This window comes from Coniophora puteana (assembly GCF_000271625.1).
Source record: "Coniophora puteana RWD-64-598 SS2 unplaced genomic scaffold CONPUscaffold_2, whole genome shotgun sequence".
NCBI classification, from domain to species: domain Eukaryota; kingdom Fungi; phylum Basidiomycota; class Agaricomycetes; order Boletales; family Coniophoraceae; genus Coniophora; species Coniophora puteana.
In genome coordinates, this window is record NW_006913054.1 from 2,747,916 (window position 1) to 2,767,332 (window position 19,417).

A 19,417-nucleotide genomic window follows, 5' to 3' on the forward strand; every position below is an offset into this window, starting at 1 on the left:
CTTACTCGCCCGACCTCAACCCTATTGAGGAGGCATTCTCCAAAATCAAACACTTTATGCGACGACACCAGCACTACTATGACAGGCCACAGCCTGGTGATGGACTCCTCTACGACCTTTTCGAAGTTTTAGATATCATCACTCCCTTGGATGCGCATGGCTACTACATTCATGCAGGATATTTCTAGTCTACACGTGTAAACCTTGTCTCTGTAGTATACTGCAAGTGTCTGACATAGTGTAGCATACAGCTAGAAAACATAGTACCTATTTGTTGAGAAAATGGGTACACATGCGCAGCATGAACACGCGTTGATTATGTAAGCAACCACACTGCGATCACCCGCCCAACCGACCGCTTTGCCCACCTCCGGTCTGCCTCTCTGCCCGCCAAACCACCCTCGCCTCCAGCCGTGTACAGCCGCTCTCCTTAGTCTTCCTTTCTTCTTCCAAACATGCCCGCTTCTCCTTCCAAGCCTCCCAACAACTATGACACCGCGACCATCCGCCCCCGTGTCCGCCAGCGCTCCGTATCCGTCACTGACAGACAACTCTACCCGCAGGCCATCCGCAACGGACTGCGCCGTCCGAAGGCATCGCCATCCTCGGGCACCGCGCCTCGCCGATCGTGCACTTCTCGCTGCGCTCTGTCGCGCCGGCTTCGTTGTCTCCCGCGAGTGCGGCCACGCCCGCGGGCAAGGAGAGCTTCGCCCACCCAGTCATCCATGCTTCCGGCTTCCCACCACTCTACCACTGCCAACGGCGATCTCCAAACAACACCCCGGGTCCTTCGCCGCTGCACCGGCAAACCCTCGCAAGCAACCTTACCCAGGATCCGACGACAACGAGAACGTCACCACCGAGATCGCGTACAACAAAGCGGCGAGACTGACTCTGCGGTCGTCCAGATACGACTTCTATGCAGGTCTCAATGCTACACTCAGCAGGATCCCCAAAGAGATTCGTGACGACGTCTACGCAGGCGCGTTTGCAAAGACTAAAGGCGACCTAGGCGTTGCCGAACGCTACCTCAGCCGGTTAGTCGCGTGTCCCTAGTCCTCTCCAAGCCTGACACCGGCCATAATTGTCATCGTAAATCCGCAGTGCCTTCGAGACCGCCCTCACCCTTCCCCCGTCCGCCTTTGGCGACAGACCCTACCTCCACTTCTGTGGCATCGCCGCCTCCCTCGCCTCCGTGCAAGCCATGCAAGGCGGTGCCGCCGCCCGACGCGCCAAACGCACGTGCGAGCGCACCTGGGCCGTCCTCGAGCCCGCCGACAGCCCAAACGCCACCGCCACCGCCACCGCCAACACCACTACTGACGGGTCCACAGTGATAGCAGACCCCACCAGCGATGCGAACAAGATCGCACCCGAATGGCGGACGTACGCTGCGAGCGACGCGGAGCGCATGAAGCGCGTCGCGATCGCGTGCATGGTCGCCAAGCTCGTGGGCGAGCGCGCCGCGGGGAGCGAGCAGGAGAAGGAGGAGGAGCGATGGCTGACGTGGGCGGTCGAGGAGACGCTGAGAGTGTGCAACGCGCTCGATCCCGACTCGACTGTCGCCGCCGCCGCCGCGTCACCTGTGCCTGCGGGGCAGAGTCCAGCGACGGAGGTCCCCGCGTCGCTCAACGTGACGATGGAGCACGACCCGGACCTGACGGCGCTCTTCCCGATGAGCGAGTTCGCAGCGCCGTTCGAGGCGCTCGGCTCGTACTACGCCCGCAGTGGCAACGTCCAGTGAGCACCCATCTCTCTTTCCACTTGCCCACGACCCCACTTCACCACTCACACCGCTCTCCCCACCCCATAGATACGCATTCTCCCTATACCACCACGCCCTCGCCCTCCTCCTGCCCTCCACCGCCTCCGCCCCCGCCCCGCGCATCTTCACAGACGTCCAGCGCACCCCCGCCGACACATGCAACGCCGCGCAGATCCTGAACAACATCTCCGAGCTCGTCATGCGCCAACACCCGCCGTCCCCAGAGGTGCGCGCCATGGCCGAAAAATGGGCGCGCAGCGCACACACCGTCGTCGAGCGCGGGCTGCACGCGCGCGGGAAGCCCGCGCCGCTCGTCACGTCTGGGTTTGTGCAGTATGGCGGAGGGGGTGGCGGAGGGGAGGAGGAGATGGATATGACGTGCGAGAGCGTGTTTGGCGTTGTGTTGTTCAATCTGGCGACGATGCGGGAGGAAAGTCTATACCTATCCTTCCCCTTGAGGCGCTGATGACCGAATTGCCGTATTGCAGATGGACGGCGACAAGAACGAAGCTCGCGCGTTCTACACGCGGAGCATCGAGCAGTGCAACGCCGCTGGGATGGACGAAGGCGTGTTCAAAGGCCAAGAAGCTCTGCGGAAGCTAGAACGGAGCTCGGTCACGCCGGACAAGAAATAGTATTTTGCCTTCGCGACATAGCATCAACCTGTACTTTACCACCCACCTACTAGACACACGAGAACGTCACCACCGAGATCGCGTACAACAAAGCGGCAATGTCCTTCCACGATACGAGCGCGCCAGATTCGGTCAAGTCCATCATCGTCCCGAACGACCCGGACAACGTGTGCCCCGGCCAGCCCATATCCAAGTTCCACACCAAGGGCCTGGACGACGTCAAGGGCTGCGCATGCCCGATTCGCCGCGGGACATCTCAACGGATGCGTGAGCGAGTGGATATTGTCGACGCCAACGTCGGCTGCTCCTCGAGTGCTGTCACGACCAACAGCTCGTTCCGTGGGCAGACTGTTTCTGTCCCCATTTCCACGATCAGAGCTATTACGGTCAAGTTGTATTATAGAGCATGCATATACATCAGTCATCATACAAATACACAGTTTTTTTATCGGATATCGTGATCAGGTGCGAGGGACCGACCAGTTCTCGACAGCGTGCTGAAGGGCTGCCACCTCGCCAAAGTGAAGACCCATTTTCTCGAGTACAGGAAGAGTAGTGAATCGAAGGTGTTCGACCTGCCGAAACTTGTGTTCCTCAAGCTTTTTGAGTATGTCGCCATCAAGCTCATACTGCTGACAAAAGGCCACTAGGGGCATACTTGCTCCAGGGAGACGGTCAGGTGGAAGGAGCTGGTCACTGTTACCAGAGTTAGTCGCTTGCTGGAGAGAAGCACTCGGCATCTGAGGGATGTGGACATTGATGATGGGCTGTGCGACTGCGGGCGCATTTTTGGCAGCCAACATCTTTTGACGTTCTTCGAGGATATCCGGCTTCAAAGTGCTGGCTTGGTTGATGTCGAATAGGGAGTGGTTCGGCGGCTTCTCCAGCGTCGATTCTTCCGAATCACCTTTGAGCTGAGTCATGTGAGTTCAACAGCGAGCAAGAGTTTATAATGAGCTTGTTATACCAGTGAAGTGGCCCAGCATTCGAGGCGATTGAAGTTGAGGGGGAGATGCTTGCCACCAGTAAGCTCGAAACAATGGGTGCTAGAGCAGACTGAAGATGCGAGACGGCAGTAGTACTTCTCCTTGAGCTGCTTGATGAATTCGCTCTTCCGCTCGTTCACTGGAAGAACCTTGCTAGCTTGCTTGCTAGCCTTACTGCCGGCACCACTCTAACCCGGAAGACCATAAACGAGCGCATATAATGATCTAAAAAAGCCTAAAACTCACCCGTTTCCCCCCCTTTGCCCCATTAGAGTTCTCCTTTTCTGCCCCATCGGCCTGCTTATCCTCCTCGTGCTCATCAACAAAGAGGTGGATCTGGGCCTTGCCCCGAGGGAGTTTGGCGGCACGATCTTTCAAGGTCTTGAAGTCGGCTTCGTTGGTCAAAGAGAGCTTAGTAGTCTTCCCAGAATCTTTTACACTGAAAAGGACATCACAGCATTCAAACGGAGGGACTTTCTTGTTCTCGCCGCCCACTTTAGTGACTTGCGAGAGGATCTGAGCCTTCATCGTGTCCCACGGCTCGTCGAGAGCAAAATGGAAGGTCATCTTTTTGATGCGTCGCTTGGTTTTGGGCTTGCTCATCTCGGTTACAGGGGTGATATCAAGGAGGACCTCAATCTCGGTGATTGGCCCCTCATCGTCAGCTTTGTGTATATACAGTCAGGCACTGATGAGATGTAACCTAGTCAAATACCTGTACGCTTTCGCTTCCCTTTCCCCTGAGTTGGAGCCAGATCTGCTATTTCCTCATCCTCGGAAGCTTTGTCGTCCATGTCATCCTCCGAGTCAGATGGCTGAGCATAGTTGGCCTTCCTAGATGGTTGAGGGCTCAGAGGGGGTGGACTTGGGGAGGTTTCCAGTGGCTCCAGTCCGAGAATTCTCAAGGTTTTGGCGTCAAAAACGGGGGCCATGCGTGGGATGAAGAGCTTTTGAGGGATGTGTAGGTGTACAGGTACTCCACGCATCGCAAGCACAGAGCACCGGGGCTCGGATCTCACAGCCGCACTCCGGCAGCTCGGATCGGACAGGTCTGCCGCGTCTCACGATTTTCTAATTTCAGCCCAGGTGTCATTCCATTTGCAACTAGCTGTAAATGTCGGAACAGTCTACTGATTTGGCTCATCAGCACACCCCGTGCGGGCCGCTGTGTATAAATAACCTTTTAACCTTTCTGTTTTCTTGTGATAATCTTCTCCACTTGTTTCTTCTGATACTTCCTCACTCAGCGTGCTTGTTCTGCGTAACTACGGAGTGGAAACAGCCGGGAGCGCGATGCGTGCTCACAGGAACCTTGAAGCAGCGCGGACGCTATTTCATAACGACTTATGTGGTTTCGAGACGGGCCAGCGCACTAAAGAAGCACCACCAGTCGAATGTGAGGTGAGTAAATCCACCGCGGATTTATTGACTTACACCAAGGTTCGGGATGGCTTCTTACCTCTTCTATCTGAATGGACGGTACATTGTATGTAGTATTAGAGCCCATCTCGATCATGTGGCGAAAGCGTGCTGTGACGCAATTGAGACGAGAGGGGTATCAAATCGAAGACGATGGGAGGTAATCGTGGACAATGTGCCCTGATGTACGGTGCTCGTGGGATGGAGAGGGTGGCTGCCGTGAGCGGGCACAGGCCGTTTCAGACTCCTTCACCTGCGGCCACGGCCACGGAACCGTCGCAGGTCAAACAAAACCTTTTCACAGCACAGACCCAGCTACATCCCTACCGCAAGAAGCAGATGCAGCTGTGAGGCGGCCACCGATGACACAAATTATGACATAGCGGATGCTAAGTTCATCCTGGCCAGGCTGTGGTCGAGATTGATGCTGGTGCTACAAGTTCCCCCCTTGATAAAGGACTTACGGGCGTTCCCCGGCATCCTTTTGCATCGAATTACGTCTAACAGTCGTTGCGAGGGACGTTCGCAAGACGATGCATCTGTTTTTGCTCTGCGAGTGGATGGTGCGCGATTCTCGTGAAACTGGTTTGCCTAAACCCCGCATAGTGGGATTGATAGGTGTCACTGTCACTGTCAATCAACACCGTTGATGATCTACACAGATCTCATCTTGATGTGGCCACTCTCGGACTTTTTCGGCCATCAGATGCTCTGCTTTCCCCTCACAGCCTAACCAGTAGGGCGGTCTGATGCCACTCATGGAAGTCCCTGGAATGGAGCACGGCCAGCGAATTCAACGCCTTGCTTGCTTTGTCCTATTCCCTTCCTTCCTCTTGACTTGTCTTCTTTTCGACCTCCACATTCGAGACAGCTCTCGATAAACTCCTTGAAGGCCGACTCGGACTAGGGGGACCATGGACCCACAGAGAGAGCCTGCCAACGGCACCAGAGCCTCTAACGGCGTTACTGGCCATCACCATCATAACGTGGAGGCGAAAGAGAAGGCGGAGAGCTACGTCTCGCCCCCGTACTCGCGTTACCAGCGCGAGATTACGATGGGTGTCGCCCAAGGCACTCGTACGTGACAGTTATGGTAACCTTGCAAGCTTACGTTGGTCTAACTGGCCCGGTGTGTACCCTTTAGTCCCGCAGTTCTCACTCCAGATGGATGACCTGGCGGAATCCATGAAGGGCGTCATGGGCGAGAAGGCGTACGCGTTCGCGAACGGTGCGGCCGGAGTAGGGTGGACGGATAGAGCGAACCGGTGGGTGGCTGGCATGAACGTTGGCGGAGTCGACTTGAGTGCGTACTGACTTAACGTTCGTATCGCGCAGAGAGGAGTTCTACCGCTGGCGTATCAGGCCGAGGGCCATGGTGAACACAGACACGAGAGATCTTAGCGGTAAGCGCACTTCAACGGTTATCTGATGAGATGCGAACCCCTGACTCGCGACTTAGTGAACCTCTTTGGTCATCGGATACCAGCCCCAATCCTCTTTGCGCCCATAGGCGTAAACAACCTGTACCACCCCGATGGAGAACTAGTGCCGGCCAAAGTTGCTGGAGAGCTTGGTCTTCCTGTACGTTTTGTTATCCGGTTCAATGCGCTAATCTGACTGAGGTCCATCCAGTACTGCATGTCGACGGCCTCCGCATACACTATCGAGAAGGTCGCAGAGTCCAACGACCTTGGCGCTGCTGTCCGTAGCCCGAACAAGCCGCTCGTAAACGGGCAGACGGAGCGCAAGGCCCAGTCTCCGCGGTTCTTCCAGCTCTACATGTCCAACAACGAAGAGGTCGTGAGTTATGCTTCGTTTTCCACTCAAGGTCCTCGGTCAAACTGAACATGGTCAATCACACAGGCTCTCGGATATCTCCAGCGCGCATGGAACAGCGGATTTGACGTGTGTATGTTCACGATTGACACGGTTCAATTTGGCTGGAGACCAACCGCATTCAGACCTGGCGCATTCAAGTGAGTTGCTATCTTGTCTTTGCATCTAGATTCCCTCATGCGATCAATTTCGTCCCCTCAGATTGGTTCGTCGAGGTTTCTGTTCGTCATCGTGTCGTACATTTCACTAACCCTTGCTCCTAGGCAAACGGAGACCCAATCGATCCAACTCACTGGCACGGCGTCTCCCACACATGGGAGCGCATCCCATGGCTGATTGAACAGGTCTGTAGCCCGTCATGTTATCACTATGTTCATTGTCTACCATCTATCGACTACCTTCGTTTTTCGTTGTCTGAGACTGACCTGCGTATGCACAGTGGAAGCGCATCTCGGGTGGCCGCCCGTTTGTCCTCAAGGGCATCACAGACGCCGAAGACGCGCTTAAGGCGCTCGAGCTGGGCTGCGACGGCATCGTGATCTCAAACCACGCTGGTCGGCAGGTTGACGGTGCCGTCGGGACGCTGGAGGTCCTACCAGAGATCGTTGAGGCCGTTGGAGATAGTACGCTTCCATGCACCAGCTCTCTCAGAATCAAGTGCTGATCACCATTTTGTTCGCATCTATACAGAGATGACAATCCTGTTCGACTCTGGAATCAGGACAGGTTCTGACATATTCAAGGCGCTCGCACTGGGCGCACACGCTGTGCTCGTCGGTCGGCTCTACATATGGGGTCTTGCGCACTCGGGAGAAGAAGGCGTCCGGCACGTCATGAAGGCATTACTTGGGGTTCGTTTCAACTCTGGCTTGGCGTTGAAGGTATAGGCGCTGATATGATGCACTTCATGTAGGACTTGGACATGACCATGACTGTCGCCGGCTACCCATCCGTAACCAAGCTCAATAGACGGGCGCTGAAATACAACTCGAGCGGGGTTCCGCCCCAATAAATAGGTGTGGGCGATTTTGTTATAGTTAAGTTATGCCTGGTATGTTATCTATTCGTGGACACGTTGAATTATATAGACAATGTAAAGCCAAAAGCCCTCCTGGTCGACGTCCGTTCCCGTACACGCGTTTCGGATCTCGGATCTCCATTATATGTATCTCTCTTCTCTGCCGATACTAGTGATCGATCCTACGAAGATTCCTCACTAAAATCTGTCCTCCAAAAAGCTGTTCAAGTGCACATACAAAAACACCTTAGCATGTTGGTAAACATTGCTCTTGCCCATGTGGTCTGATTGAAATTGTGACAGCAACTGAGACAGTCGGGGAGTACCGTTCTTGCCGCCAGCAAATACTTCAACGAACGAAGTATTGTAATCTTTACACTTTCATCACACCATCCGACTTTGGTTATCACACGAATAACAGCCTATGGAACACTTCACACTAGTGATGTTCACAGCTTTTAACGTGCATGTCAATCCAGTACACATGTGAATTCCGTAGGCCCTTGATGAGCAACGTTTCAAGGGTAAGATTATGACGAGATGGGGCGCCGCCTTTGTTTATTTGCTGCTACTGTGGAGAAGGCGGCGGCGGCGCCAAAGAGTACCAGTGGACACTTAAAAGCTAGAACAAGAGGTAGACTGGTGCCGGAGATGGTGTCAGACTGTCGCTGATTTTTGGGTCTAGTTCGTCATTTGAAGTTGATAACGAGAAGTATTACACTCGATCAACCTTTAAATCAAGAATTCTTCTTTGACCTATCATGATCGTTCCAGCACGCGCCGATATCCGAGCCAACTATGCCCTCAGAAGCCCGTGTAAGGCTTGGCTCTGACCCCGCTGTTGTTGATAATAGCGCGTTCATCAGAATAGCAGAAATATACGATAAAGTGTGAGTAAGTTGTCGTATTTCTGTTCATGAAACATGCTTGAGTCTCTGAAATAGTCCGGCTGATATCATGAGGTTTCCAAAGTACCTCAAAGGGTTTTTGTCCAAACCGGGCCAGTAGCTCGCGAGCAGTCAAGCCATAACCCACGTCCGTACAGTCTCACTCTAGCACAGGCTCTGGTCAAAATGTGCAACGCCACACGAAACAACAAGCATATCAGAACGCACTACTGGAGTGGTATATATATTGAACTTGAATACTTGTATGTCGGTGTCTTGACGGATCCACTGTAGCAATACCTTCAATATTTATCAAATGGTACCTTGCGAGTACGGTGGCTTTGATCCCTAGGCCCCTTGAGCTTGAACGTTAGTCCGCAATGATATGATATACTGTATACGGTGAACCACGTGTACAAGCGGGTCCATCAAGTAATTGAGGAACGGAAACGCATGTTCCTGTGCCTCAGAACATGCATATGCGTATAAACTTGGTATCAAGCATACTATGCATGATTCTTGGACTCGGAAGTGCTCGCTCCTGGGGAAACAAGTTGCTACAAAAGGCTGCTGACTCGTCCACACAAACTTAGAACAGCGAGTTAAGAGACGGAGAACAGTACACCGCGATCAAAGACGGAGAATTCCGCTATACAATAGCTATGTTAGGGCTCGCTCTCTCACTGTGAGAGTAAGGCATCCATTGATCTAGCCACAGCAACGCATACAGATGAGGAGACCTGTGGATATGTAATAGTAGGTTTCAGCGTCCAAGGCAAACCACGTTGATATATAAGTTGACATCGACTAGTTACCCTTAATCCAACATCATAAACCGACACCTACGACACATGGCATATTCCGTGGTTGTAAAAGAACTAAAGTCTTCGGATGGGAACAAAATATACGCCGAAGCAATCGGAGACCCATCAAAGCCTAGCATCATTCTTGTGCATGGGATCATGCTGTCGTGTGCGATATGGGACAATTTGTTTGAAGATCAAAAATTGGTTGAGAGGCTTTACTTGGTGAGTCCAAATTCCTTCTCCTATCTTGCACTTTACAACGGTACAAACACCCAGATTCGTTACGACGTCCGAGGTCACGGTCGAAGCGGGAAGCCGGACAGTATTGAAGGACACGCTTCGTCGTTATACGCGGCTGACTTCAAGACGGTAGCGGATGCCTTCGGCGCCAAAAAGCCTGTTTTTTGTGGATGGTCAGAAGTTACTGACTGGCGTTGGATGCATTTTGCTAATTTCAAGCCTTGCATGTAGGAGTCTTGGAGGCGAGCTCCATTTCTCTTTGTCATTCATTGATCTAACAGCTTGAAGGAACTACCGGTGCTGACATTTGTGCGCACTTGGATCCCATCCCGTTGGCTGGAATGGTTTACATGTGCGCGCTTCCGTACGTCGATCCTGCGCTCATCCAAGCTGTTGCGACGCCAGCACTTTTGAATGTGGCCAAGGGCGTTACAGTCGACGACAACGCCGTGTCAGCCATTGATTCGCGCATCAAATTCACCGAGGCGCTTTTCAGAGATCACCATTCAGTTCCTTGGAAAACAAAGTTGACCTGCCTTGGATCAAGTACTCTCATGGCGCCTAGAGACTGTCGCTTCGTTATTAGTCGTCCGCAAAATGAAGAAAAGTTGATGGAGGCAGGAAGGAATGGAATGCCGCTGCTGGTTATTGTTGCGGCACATGACGAGGTAGTGAATGGAGAGGTGGCGGTGAAAACGTTTGAGCCACATTTTACGCGTATCGAGGTCAAGCGAATTTCGAATTCCGGACACGCAGCGCACATAGATCAGCAGGATGAATTCGTCAATGTGCTGCTGGAGTTTACGCTTGGGTGTAAACATTTGAGCAACAAGCTGTATGCCGTACTGTAAATCACACGTTTCTGGCCTTTATGCGAATCCTACGACTCCTGCTGATTCCTTTCCTGTGTATCAGCTGCAAGTGAACGTTAAAAATGACAGGGGATTGTAAACTGCGCAGGACGAATGCCATACTCACAACCCGATGAATATGGGTAGAAGAATAAACCTCAAGTTGTTACTTGAGCTTTATGGTCGATGGGAATTTTTGAGAATGCTAACGTGGTTGAGCTTCGAGTCTGGCCACCTTCCTCTACCACCTAGGTCGTCAAGATCCAATGACTCGCATAATTAAAGGCCACTATCGGCGGGTTCTGTTTGCCACTGATCCACGGACATTTCATGCGTGTTCTCCATATCGACATCAGCACCTTTGCTCGGTGCCGCACCCACGGCGCTGAACAGTGAGAAGAGAAACTGGGCATTCTAAATGTCGAGATTAAATTTCAGGTACAGGAGACTGCATGTGGGCGTCCTCACCATGCGCAAATGGTCTTTCTGTGACGACCAACGGGGGTTTACATCGGAGCAAGTGGGGTGCTGGGTAATCAAAGCATCTACATGGTTTGAAGCAAAAACAGTACGGCACGGGATATGCATGGAATTGGCTGATTGCAAGTACCAATACTAATATCACGCACGTGAATGGCCGATAGCGACCGACAAGGACCAACCTCGCACAGCACTTAAAGCGTCGAAATGAGACATCACACGCATTTAGTACAGAGCACTCACGGAGTTCGCCCATTGCAGATATCAAGCGAGTTAGTCACCAACAGACACGGGCCGTCCGGTCAATCTACGGAGTTGGTCGATGAAGACAAGATGGAGAGGGAAAACCTTAGATTCCGGTGGGTACGGAGCGGGATTTTCCGAGAGATGGACGGAAAGCCTTTGGTGTGATGATCGCGGTCGGTTTGTACCACGCAACATCCCAGAAGTTTGTCGCATGGATATACAGACCCAAGTTAGGGGCTCGCTGGAGATCTTGCAGCTTTGGTCCCATGCACCGTTGGGTACTTCGAACACGGTCGAATTCCTAGATCAGTAGCGCGACGATTTGTTCTACTTGACGCCGTGATGTCTACGACAGCAAGAAGCGAGGAAAGGGAATGGTCGGTGCACAGATCCCGCAGGTCGCGAGGGCTTGTATGTTTAAATTAGTTGAGAAGCAATGTTTTACTATGAAGTGGAACAAGCGAATGAAATACAAGACATAACATGATTCGAAAGGTAGCCTGTCACTTGCCAAAGACAGCTTACTCCTGCATGAGAAACCAGCTCCTTAAGCCCTGCGATCGTAGTCGTCCCTTCGCCGCCTATCATCGGGCGACCTCCGGTCCCGCTCCCTGTACCGATCCTTATCCCGTCCATAATCATCCCTATCCTCACCTGCCCGCCGGCCATATCCATTATCACGTCCTCCACGACGACCCCCATTCATCCCGCGGTCCCGTTCCCTCTCCACGTGAGGCGGTGGCGAACGCACGCGCCGGCGATCGTCCTTATCCCTGTCAGGCCCGCGCTCGCGCTCGAGAGAAGGCTCGCGGCGATGGCGAGGAGGGGGAGATGCCCGACGCGGGGGCGAGTGCGAGCGGGGCGGCGGGGTCGGGCTACGCGATGCATGCCTTCTGCCCCCACGCGGCGGAGGGGAAGGCGAGCGAGACTCGGAGCGCGGGCGACGGGCATACCGATCGCGTTCACGTTCGCGTTCTCTGAAGTCCCGCGGGACTCGGTCCCGCTTATCCCTATCGTCTCTGGGCCGACCGCCATCACGGTCGCGATCACGGTCCATGTCGACGTCGCGGGCGCGATCGTCCTTCCGTCGGGGGTCAGGTGAAGGAGAGCGCCGTCTCGGGCTGGCTGAGCGCCGGCGAGGACGACGACGCGAGTCATCCAAATCGTCCGAGTCGTCGGAATCAGCGTCGGAATCATCGTCTGAGTCGTCTGAGTCGGTGTCCGAGTCATCAGAATCGTCCGAGTCTGAATCCGACGAGGATGATTCCTGCTCAAGCATGGCGCGGCGTTGCTCCATGATGAGTCTTGGTGCATTCTGAAAGAGGTGTTAGCATTACAAACCAAAGGAGCAATAATGAGATAAACCGCATACCTTCAGGTACTCGCGCATATCCTCCGTGAGAACACCCAACCCAACACTCGTGAAGTAGTTGATCGAGAAACGTGTGTTCTTCGGGTTATCCTTGGGGAACATCCCAGCACAGGCGATGCGCACTTCATCATCCTTAAACCTCTCCGCGAGCGTGGCCAAGCCCAGCGACTCCATCATTTCCTGCGTCATGATCTTGATGAAAATACGACTCGAACTCGTCGTGTCGTCCTCATTCATCTGAATGCACCGAAGAGCGACCCAAGAAACGGAGTCGGTGGCGAAAATATGACCAAAGAAGCGAGCGATATTGCGCAAACGGTTCGTCTCGTATCGATGAATGGTTTCGTAATATTTGGTGAACGCCTCTTCCAGGCAGTCAGTCCAGACGCGATTGAGCTTGCTGAACCGTTCGCCGACGAGGCCGTAGAAGTTTGAATATGATCGTTCTTGAGAACAACACTCGATGATCATGTTGATGAGCTCAATCTAGAATATTGTCAGCACATTTTCCAAGAATAAAAAAGAGAAATAATACCTCCTCGCCTTCACGAATTTGGATTTTGAGCAATTTATGAACAGCTTCTTCGTAGTTGAGCGCATTCATGATTGTCAGATAAATGGTTCGTCGCAGATTGACGAGGTCCGTCCCCGTAAGGTCCTCAATACCCTCCTTCTCCTCGGCAGCTGTACACAAAATAAGTAAGATAAAAATAAAGAAGAATAGAACAACTTACGTGCTTCATCCTCGTCGGATTCCTCTTCAGAAACGCCGGACTCCTCGTCTTCGTCCGAATCTTCACCGAGAATCTCGGCTTTGATCGATTTGTACTTCTCTTCGTTTTCGACGTAGTTCGGGTCGAACTTGAAGATATCTAAGGGAAGGAAAATCGTCAATCTCCGGGAGAAACATATAAATCCGAGAAACGTACTTAAACCCTCCTGCACCTGCAGCTCCTCCTCCAAATGAATCTGATGCGTAATCTGCTCCTCCTCCTCGACAAGATCAAGGCCTTCCGGAACTATGGGGTTGTCCTTGTAGCGATCCTTGCGCACTTGCATGAGCACTTCGATCATGTACTGAACACGGTGCGAAATTGAGCCCTCGTTCAAGATGGCGCGGAAGCGCTCGAAGGCAAACGTGTTCCCTGCAGCAGAATGCTCAGCAAGGAACGCGCCGACTTCGCGCATGAAACCAACGGCAATTTCAATAGAGTCGTCGGTGGGGCGTTCGAGGAGGAGAACGATGATTTGGAGAGCAATGATTTCGTGCGCGACCATCTGGTTGACGAGGTGCGCGATGAAAGTGGTTGTCGAGTGGCATACAATCTGTCACGGGAAATGAGCTACGGCTGCGGACGGTGATTGAGTCTAGACAGAAGACGTACCTTGTCATTACGCTTGAAAGCCCTCCGGAATTGACTAATGAGTCTGGTAAGAACAAGCTCTCCGACTTGAGGCAGCTTCGTATTGAGGATAGCAACGAGGGCGGCGAAGACGGGGGTGAACGGTAAACTGGAGGCTTGAGCCTTCATGATGCTGCGCGCAAACAGTCCACGACCGCGAACGAGGTTCTCCGAGAAGAGCTCCGGTACGACCAGCTTGATGTTGGTGATGTTAACCCTGTTCACGATACCGGTGATGGACTTTCGGAGGGCGTCCCAGGAGAGGCGCTGGTACTCGGGGCTAGACTTGTCGCTCGCTGCTGCGGCCTGCAGGGCACGCAGACGAGCAGGAGGCATGTATACGCCACCGGAGCGGGAGCCAACGAGCTTGGCGAATTCGGCCTGGCTGTCGGTTCTATCTTTTGCCTTGGTTGGGTCGTCGTCCGCAGGCTTGGAGGACTTTTCAAGCTCGACCGCGGCCATTTTGGCAGCGAGGGCGCGCTCGCGCTCCGCACGCCGTATTGGATCTACATCCTGGACTCGTGGAAGGTCAACGCGTGCGCGAGGAGGTGGGGAGTAAGAACGACGACGGGAGGAGGGGGGGTGTCCGTCTTCTTCACCCGGGGAACGCGACCGAGACCTGTATGCCAGACATGTCAGCTCATCGAAGCTAGCGCAGGACAGCGGAGAAAGCCAAACCTCTTCCTTTTATGCATCCCTCCATCTGAAGTGGGAGCGGTAGACATGACTGCTGTCGCCATTGTCGTAGACAGAAGAAAAGGCGGTTTGGAGAACGCTCAGCACGGCGAGCTCCTGTGAGAAGACGCGTGGGAATACCGTGGATTATGGCATAAGCTTTGGTCCTGTTTGCCCGGTGGCAGTACCACGGTCTCTCCGGCAACCTTCTCGAGGTTTCTTTCGCCTTTACAACTCACCGCCAGCTTTCTACCCGCCTATCCTTGGTGAGCTGAAGGACCTACTGACGTTGCCGCATCATAGGCGGTTTACTCTGAGATAACAAGTTTTGAACCGGCCATGGAGAATATCACCCGAGTAAGGCATGCTCAACCCATACGCATGCTTATCTCACTCCATTTTAGCTGAGCAGTCGAGTAGTAAGAGTCCTAGGACAGGTGCGTATTTGTTCTCGGAGTGTCGGTATATGAAGGTCATTCTTGATAGAATCCAGGCAAATTCACCCTCCAAGGTAACTAGTCTCTTTGAACTGGCCATTCGTTCAATTAACCCCTGTCGTAAGGAACAAACACCTACCTCGTTGGCTCCGAGAGCCCATACACTCTCATCGATACTGGCGAAGGGAAAGACGAGTACATACCCCTTCTAGAGACTGCGATTCGCTCCCTGTGCCCTCTTTCGCCTTCCTCGCCAGTCCACGTATCCGATATTATCCTTTCACATTGGCACCACGACCATACCGAAGGATTGCCAGGCATACTTGGACTGCTTTCTCGCCTGTGGAAGGAGCAACGGCCGAATGCACCATTTGTGCCTCCTCGCTTACACAAATTTCCCGTGAGCAGCGCACCGAATTCACCATTTACCACAAACAAGCTCGACGAGCTTCTTCGTAACCTCGAGAAAGGGTCGTTCACGCCCAGTCCCACCGGCTCAGCCCTCCACAATCTCCACGACGGACAAGAGCTCCCAGTCTCCACCAATGATGGAGACGGCCGCGGTATGCGCATCGTACATACGCCCGGCCATACCACGGACTCCATCTGTATCCTCATCCCCGTCAATCCAAAGGAGCAGAAGCACGCTCCATACGCGTTGTACACGTCGGACAGCGTACTCGGGGAAGGAACTGCTGTATTCGAGGATCTCTCGACGTACATGTCGTCCCTCAAGTCCCTCGTTGATCTACCCAGGTCCATAGACCCAAAGCTCGCATTCGGCGAGCTCTACCCCGGCCATGGCCCTGTCGTGCCCGAGGACAAGGGTGTCGATCTCATAGAGACGTACATCAAGCATCGCATGGAACGCGAACACCAAGTGGTCGCTGTCCTCTCGCAGCCAGCACCTGATCCACCGGAGGGGACAGGCGACGAGGCGACGAGTAGAAACGGCCGGTGGACGATATGGGGCATCGTTGTTAGCATATATGCGAAGACGTACCCCCGGAACTTGTGGCTTCCTGCTTGCCACAGCATCGGACAACACTTACGCAAGCTCGAGGTTGAAGGGCGTGTGCGATGCACAGGTGGAGAGGGTGTACAGTCGCAATGGGAGCTCGTAAAAGAGAATTGAATTGTATGTATCATCACGATCAAGAGTCCGAAATACGCTCCGTGTACTCACATCACGCCAATATCGTGAAATTTTGCGTGCTTACTAGAGGGTTTAAATATAACAGTTTTTCTTTGCCTTCAGTTTGAGCAACCATTCAGTAACACTTGTCGTTTCGGATAGTTAAGTAGGGTTTGCCAGGGGGACGCGGTTTGATTTGGAAAGTCGCGAGTTGCAACGTTGCAGATTGGTGTCCGCTGAGTCAAAGTCCCGCGCCATCCACTTTGGATAACTAGCGGGCTCGCAAGTAGAGACGCTTTGAGCTATATTTTGTCTATGTCTTTCATCTATGTACTTCCAGAGATAATTTAAGTATTGATGATTACAAACAAAGCTACTAAAAGCTGGGCATAGGTGTGTCAAAACCCTCAATGAGGGAAAAGCTACCGACCTGTGAATCATTGAATATTATTCTCGAGTTTCAGTGGGCGGCGGGGAGGCCCAGAGAACGACAAAGTTTGGTGAATTCATGTTGCCAGATCCAAGTGCCAACCACTTATTCACCATAATCACCAAGCCCGAGTTGTTATAGTAAAACAACGGACTTCGAATTATCCAAACTCCTCGCGATCAAGCATCCAGCTGCCTGGGAATTGACTCTATTTTTGGCGAGAGGGCTTCGGACGCCTATGAAGCGGTTGGATGCCCCAAGCTCGAGGTCAACAACGTTTGGGATAACTTTTAGCAGATGGCTTATACACTTACCACTTGAATTTCGAAGACATAGAAAGTACTTAGAGCATAAAAGACCAGTTGATTTCCCTCACTGAGGGTTTTTGGTGCACCCGTGCCACTCTTTGCCTATTTCTCTTGTAATGACTGCACATTGTATCAAACATATCATAAATAACATGAGGTGAATCTACTCTAAGCTGTGACAGAGGACGCTAAGAGCGGATCGTAGCTTTGACATTAAGGTGTGACTAAGCAACTAACCCCTGAGTTGGCTTGGCAGACACCAATCCGCGACTCGCGACTTTCCAAATCAAACCGCGTCCTCCTGGCAAACCCTAGTTAAGAGAGTACTAGTGTCAGACGTCTCGCCTTTGAAATTATGTATATGGAATGATCTGAGCCTCAAGAGAAGATATCGACGAAAGTCTATCCAAAATAGTCTCGGCCCACTAAGCAGTCTTTGAGCCACGCGCCCATCTGTCACTTACGGCAGTCCGTCGCTGAAGACGGATGGGGATGAACATTGAGCACCGACCGTTAAGCACTTGTAAGTCTAATAGTACTTAAGTTGCAGGCCAACGCCAACGCGAGTTCCGACCGCCCAGAACACAGCAACTCTTGGATTAACGCCTAAATGTACCGCATCTACACACTCAGAAAGATGATTGAACGCTTCAGCGGGCGAGCGCCGACGGGCGCATCGGTGACCTCACGAGCGCAGTCCGACGGTCCCCAGTCGACATTCACAATTGCAAGATGTCAATTATATATGTGCTCGTATCATCTTCTGACAGAGCACGAAGAAATCAGATTATTAAACAGAAGCCAGAGAGTACCTATACACAGTCAAACGTCATGTCCCTCGTAAGTACGTCTATCACCGTCCCGATCGCTTAACAGCACTTGCTGCCGGAAGCCGGGGCAGCCGAGTCGATTGCGACTGGGATCGTGTCACTCGTGGGTGCCTTGATGGGGTCCGAGGACTGCTCGAGGGTCTTGCTCGAGACGATGCGGTAAATGTCTGGAAAGGGGTAAGATTGGGGATGAAGGATGGGTGGAGCCAACCAGCGAAGCTCACCCGTAAGAATGGTCTGGAAGGCCGACTCGACGTTCGAGGCGTCCAGCGCCGAAGTCTCAATGAACGACAATTCGTTCTCGGCTGCAATAACAAAGCCAACACATCAGCATTCTTCGTTCCTCTCCCCTCTCAGCTGCGCAGAAGCAAGCGACACGTACTAGCGAAGGTCTTCGCCTCCTCAGTAGGGACAGCACGGAGGTGCTTGAGATCGGACTTGTTGCCAACGAGCATGATGACGATGTTGGCATCTGCGTGGTCGCGCAGCTCCTTGAGCCAGCGCGTGACGTTTGCGTACGTTGCGTGCTTCGCGATGTCGTATACCAGCAGGGCACCGACTGCGCCGCGGTAGTACCTGCGATACGCATTGATCGCGTCAGCAAGTAAACATATCGGCAAGGCATTATGGGGAGTTTACGTGCTAAGCGGGTATGGAGGCGGGGTGGATATAACAGGAACGGAGACTGGGACTTACGCAGAGGTGATGGCCCGGTATCGCTCTTGGCCTGCGGTATCCCAAATCTGTGCCTTGACCGTCTTTCCGTCTACATTGATCGTCCGCGTCGCAAACTCGACACCGATAGTCGACTTGGAGTCGAGGTTGAATTCATTGCGCGTGAACCGCGAAAGCACTGTGGTAATGAGCGAGGTGGGTCAAGAGAGAATGCCATGCGAGGAAACAGCAGTATCAGTGGGCGTGGGTGTCCAGGAGTTGCGTAGTGGAATGAAGGTGTATGCGAGGTCAACGTCAGCGGACGAGTAAATTGAGAAGCAGGCAAGACGTACGGTTTCTGACCCATGACAACGCCGAATAAAACGACAAAAGGAGTTCCCATTCAGTTTTCCATCGTCGCAAACAAGTCTGCGGCACACTTACGACTTGCCAACACCTGAATCACCGATCAAAACAACCTGCACATGCGCCGCGCCCGTCAGCACCAAGCCCTGCACGTCTTCAAACTCCAGAGAAGAGCTTACGCACCTTGAAGAGGTAGTCGTAGTTGCTTCCTTCTGCCATTATTGTCGTAAGTGGTGTTCGTGAGCTGCACGAGTGTGTGGAGAGGTTGCGTGTGGAAGGGTTGCGGGCGGCTCGCTTCTATGTACAGACGGTGGTCGTTGCAGAGAAAGGGCACAAGGCTGCGGAGTTTGAATATGCCGCTAATGGCACAAAGTCACTCTCATGATGGTGCAGTGCGCTTACCTTGGTCCCTTGATTATGATGAAGTATCCTATCGTCCTGAACACCTGATGTGAGGAATCGGGTAAAATTTTCAGGTATGCACCAGCACCGAGCTTTCTTGGGGTGGGTAATAGAAGTGGCAACGCCTGGGTTTACACTCCGCCTGCACTCCAAAGCATGCTCGGCAATTGTGCTCGCAGGCACTGAGCCACTCTAATGCGTTTTCTTGCGATAGACGCTGGGATAGTCTGCGACGT

At 52.9% G+C, this 19,417-nt stretch overlaps 7 protein-coding genes across 7 annotated transcripts; 4 read left to right on the forward strand and 3 right to left on the reverse strand.

Moving 5' to 3' along the window:
* Positions 1-455: 455 nt before the first annotated feature.
* On the forward strand, positions 456-2,400 carry CONPUDRAFT_135238 (uncharacterized protein; the record flags this gene model as incomplete). The annotated part of the gene is made up of 5 exons (XM_007766799.1): positions 456-628; positions 909-1,037; positions 1,105-1,740; positions 1,814-2,199; positions 2,225-2,400. The coding sequence occupies 5 exons, from the start codon at positions 456-458 to the stop codon at positions 2,398-2,400; spliced, it is 1,500 nt and encodes a 499-aa protein (XP_007764989.1).
* Positions 2,401-2,861: 461 nt separating this feature from the next.
* On the reverse strand, positions 2,862-4,318 carry CONPUDRAFT_150340 (uncharacterized protein; the record flags this gene model as incomplete). Its single annotated transcript, XM_007766800.1, has 4 exons — positions 2,862-3,314; positions 3,368-3,574; positions 3,633-4,051; positions 4,102-4,318. The coding sequence occupies 4 exons, from the start codon at positions 4,316-4,318 to the stop codon at positions 2,862-2,864; spliced, it is 1,296 nt and encodes a 431-aa protein (XP_007764990.1).
* Positions 4,319-5,556: 1,238 nt separating this feature from the next.
* Positions 5,557-7,901, forward strand: CONPUDRAFT_98626 (FMN-dependent alpha-hydroxy acid dehydrogenase). The gene is made up of 11 exons (XM_007766801.1): positions 5,557-5,882; positions 5,950-6,070; positions 6,141-6,208; positions 6,265-6,386; positions 6,438-6,605; positions 6,669-6,781; positions 6,811-6,874; positions 6,905-6,985; positions 7,081-7,264; positions 7,332-7,492; positions 7,555-7,901. Exons 1-11 carry the CDS (start codon positions 5,720-5,722, stop codon positions 7,651-7,653), a joined length of 1,344 nt encoding a protein of 447 aa, XP_007764991.1. The 5' UTR covers positions 5,557-5,719; the 3' UTR covers positions 7,654-7,901.
* A 1,496-nt stretch (positions 7,902-9,397) lies between these two features.
* Positions 9,398-10,443, forward strand: CONPUDRAFT_47828 (alpha beta-hydrolase; the record flags this gene model as incomplete). Its single annotated transcript, XM_007765850.1, has 3 exons — positions 9,398-9,574; positions 9,629-9,751; positions 9,874-10,443. The coding sequence occupies 3 exons, from the start codon at positions 9,398-9,400 to the stop codon at positions 10,441-10,443; spliced, it is 870 nt and encodes a 289-aa protein (XP_007764040.1).
* Positions 10,444-12,502: 2,059 nt separating this feature from the next.
* Positions 12,503-14,406, reverse strand: CONPUDRAFT_47770 (MIF4G-domain-containing protein; the record flags this gene model as incomplete). The annotated part of the gene is made up of 5 exons (XM_007765844.1): positions 12,503-13,027; positions 13,077-13,225; positions 13,276-13,413; positions 13,471-13,867; positions 13,927-14,406. The coding sequence occupies 5 exons, from the start codon at positions 14,404-14,406 to the stop codon at positions 12,503-12,505; spliced, it is 1,689 nt and encodes a 562-aa protein (XP_007764034.1).
* A 457-nt stretch (positions 14,407-14,863) lies between these two features.
* On the forward strand, positions 14,864-16,309 carry CONPUDRAFT_98632 (lactamase). Its single transcript, XM_007766802.1, has 4 exons — positions 14,864-14,976; positions 15,024-15,056; positions 15,106-15,130; positions 15,182-16,309. The coding sequence occupies exons 1-4, from the start codon at positions 14,959-14,961 to the stop codon at positions 16,189-16,191; spliced, it is 1,086 nt and encodes a 361-aa protein (XP_007764992.1). The 5' UTR covers positions 14,864-14,958; the 3' UTR covers positions 16,192-16,309.
* A 1,264-nt stretch (positions 16,310-17,573) lies between these two features.
* Positions 17,574-19,277, reverse strand: CONPUDRAFT_135242 (GTPase). Its single transcript, XM_007766803.1, has 8 exons — positions 19,182-19,277; positions 18,963-19,117; positions 18,858-18,892; positions 18,767-18,771; positions 18,456-18,612; positions 18,142-18,335; positions 17,984-18,064; positions 17,574-17,926 (listed from the first exon to the last, which is right to left on the reverse strand). The coding sequence occupies exons 2-8, from the start codon at positions 18,996-18,998 to the stop codon at positions 17,799-17,801; spliced, it is 636 nt and encodes a 211-aa protein (XP_007764993.1). The 5' UTR covers positions 18,999-19,117; positions 19,182-19,277; the 3' UTR covers positions 17,574-17,798.
* Positions 19,278-19,417: the final 140 nt, after the last annotated feature.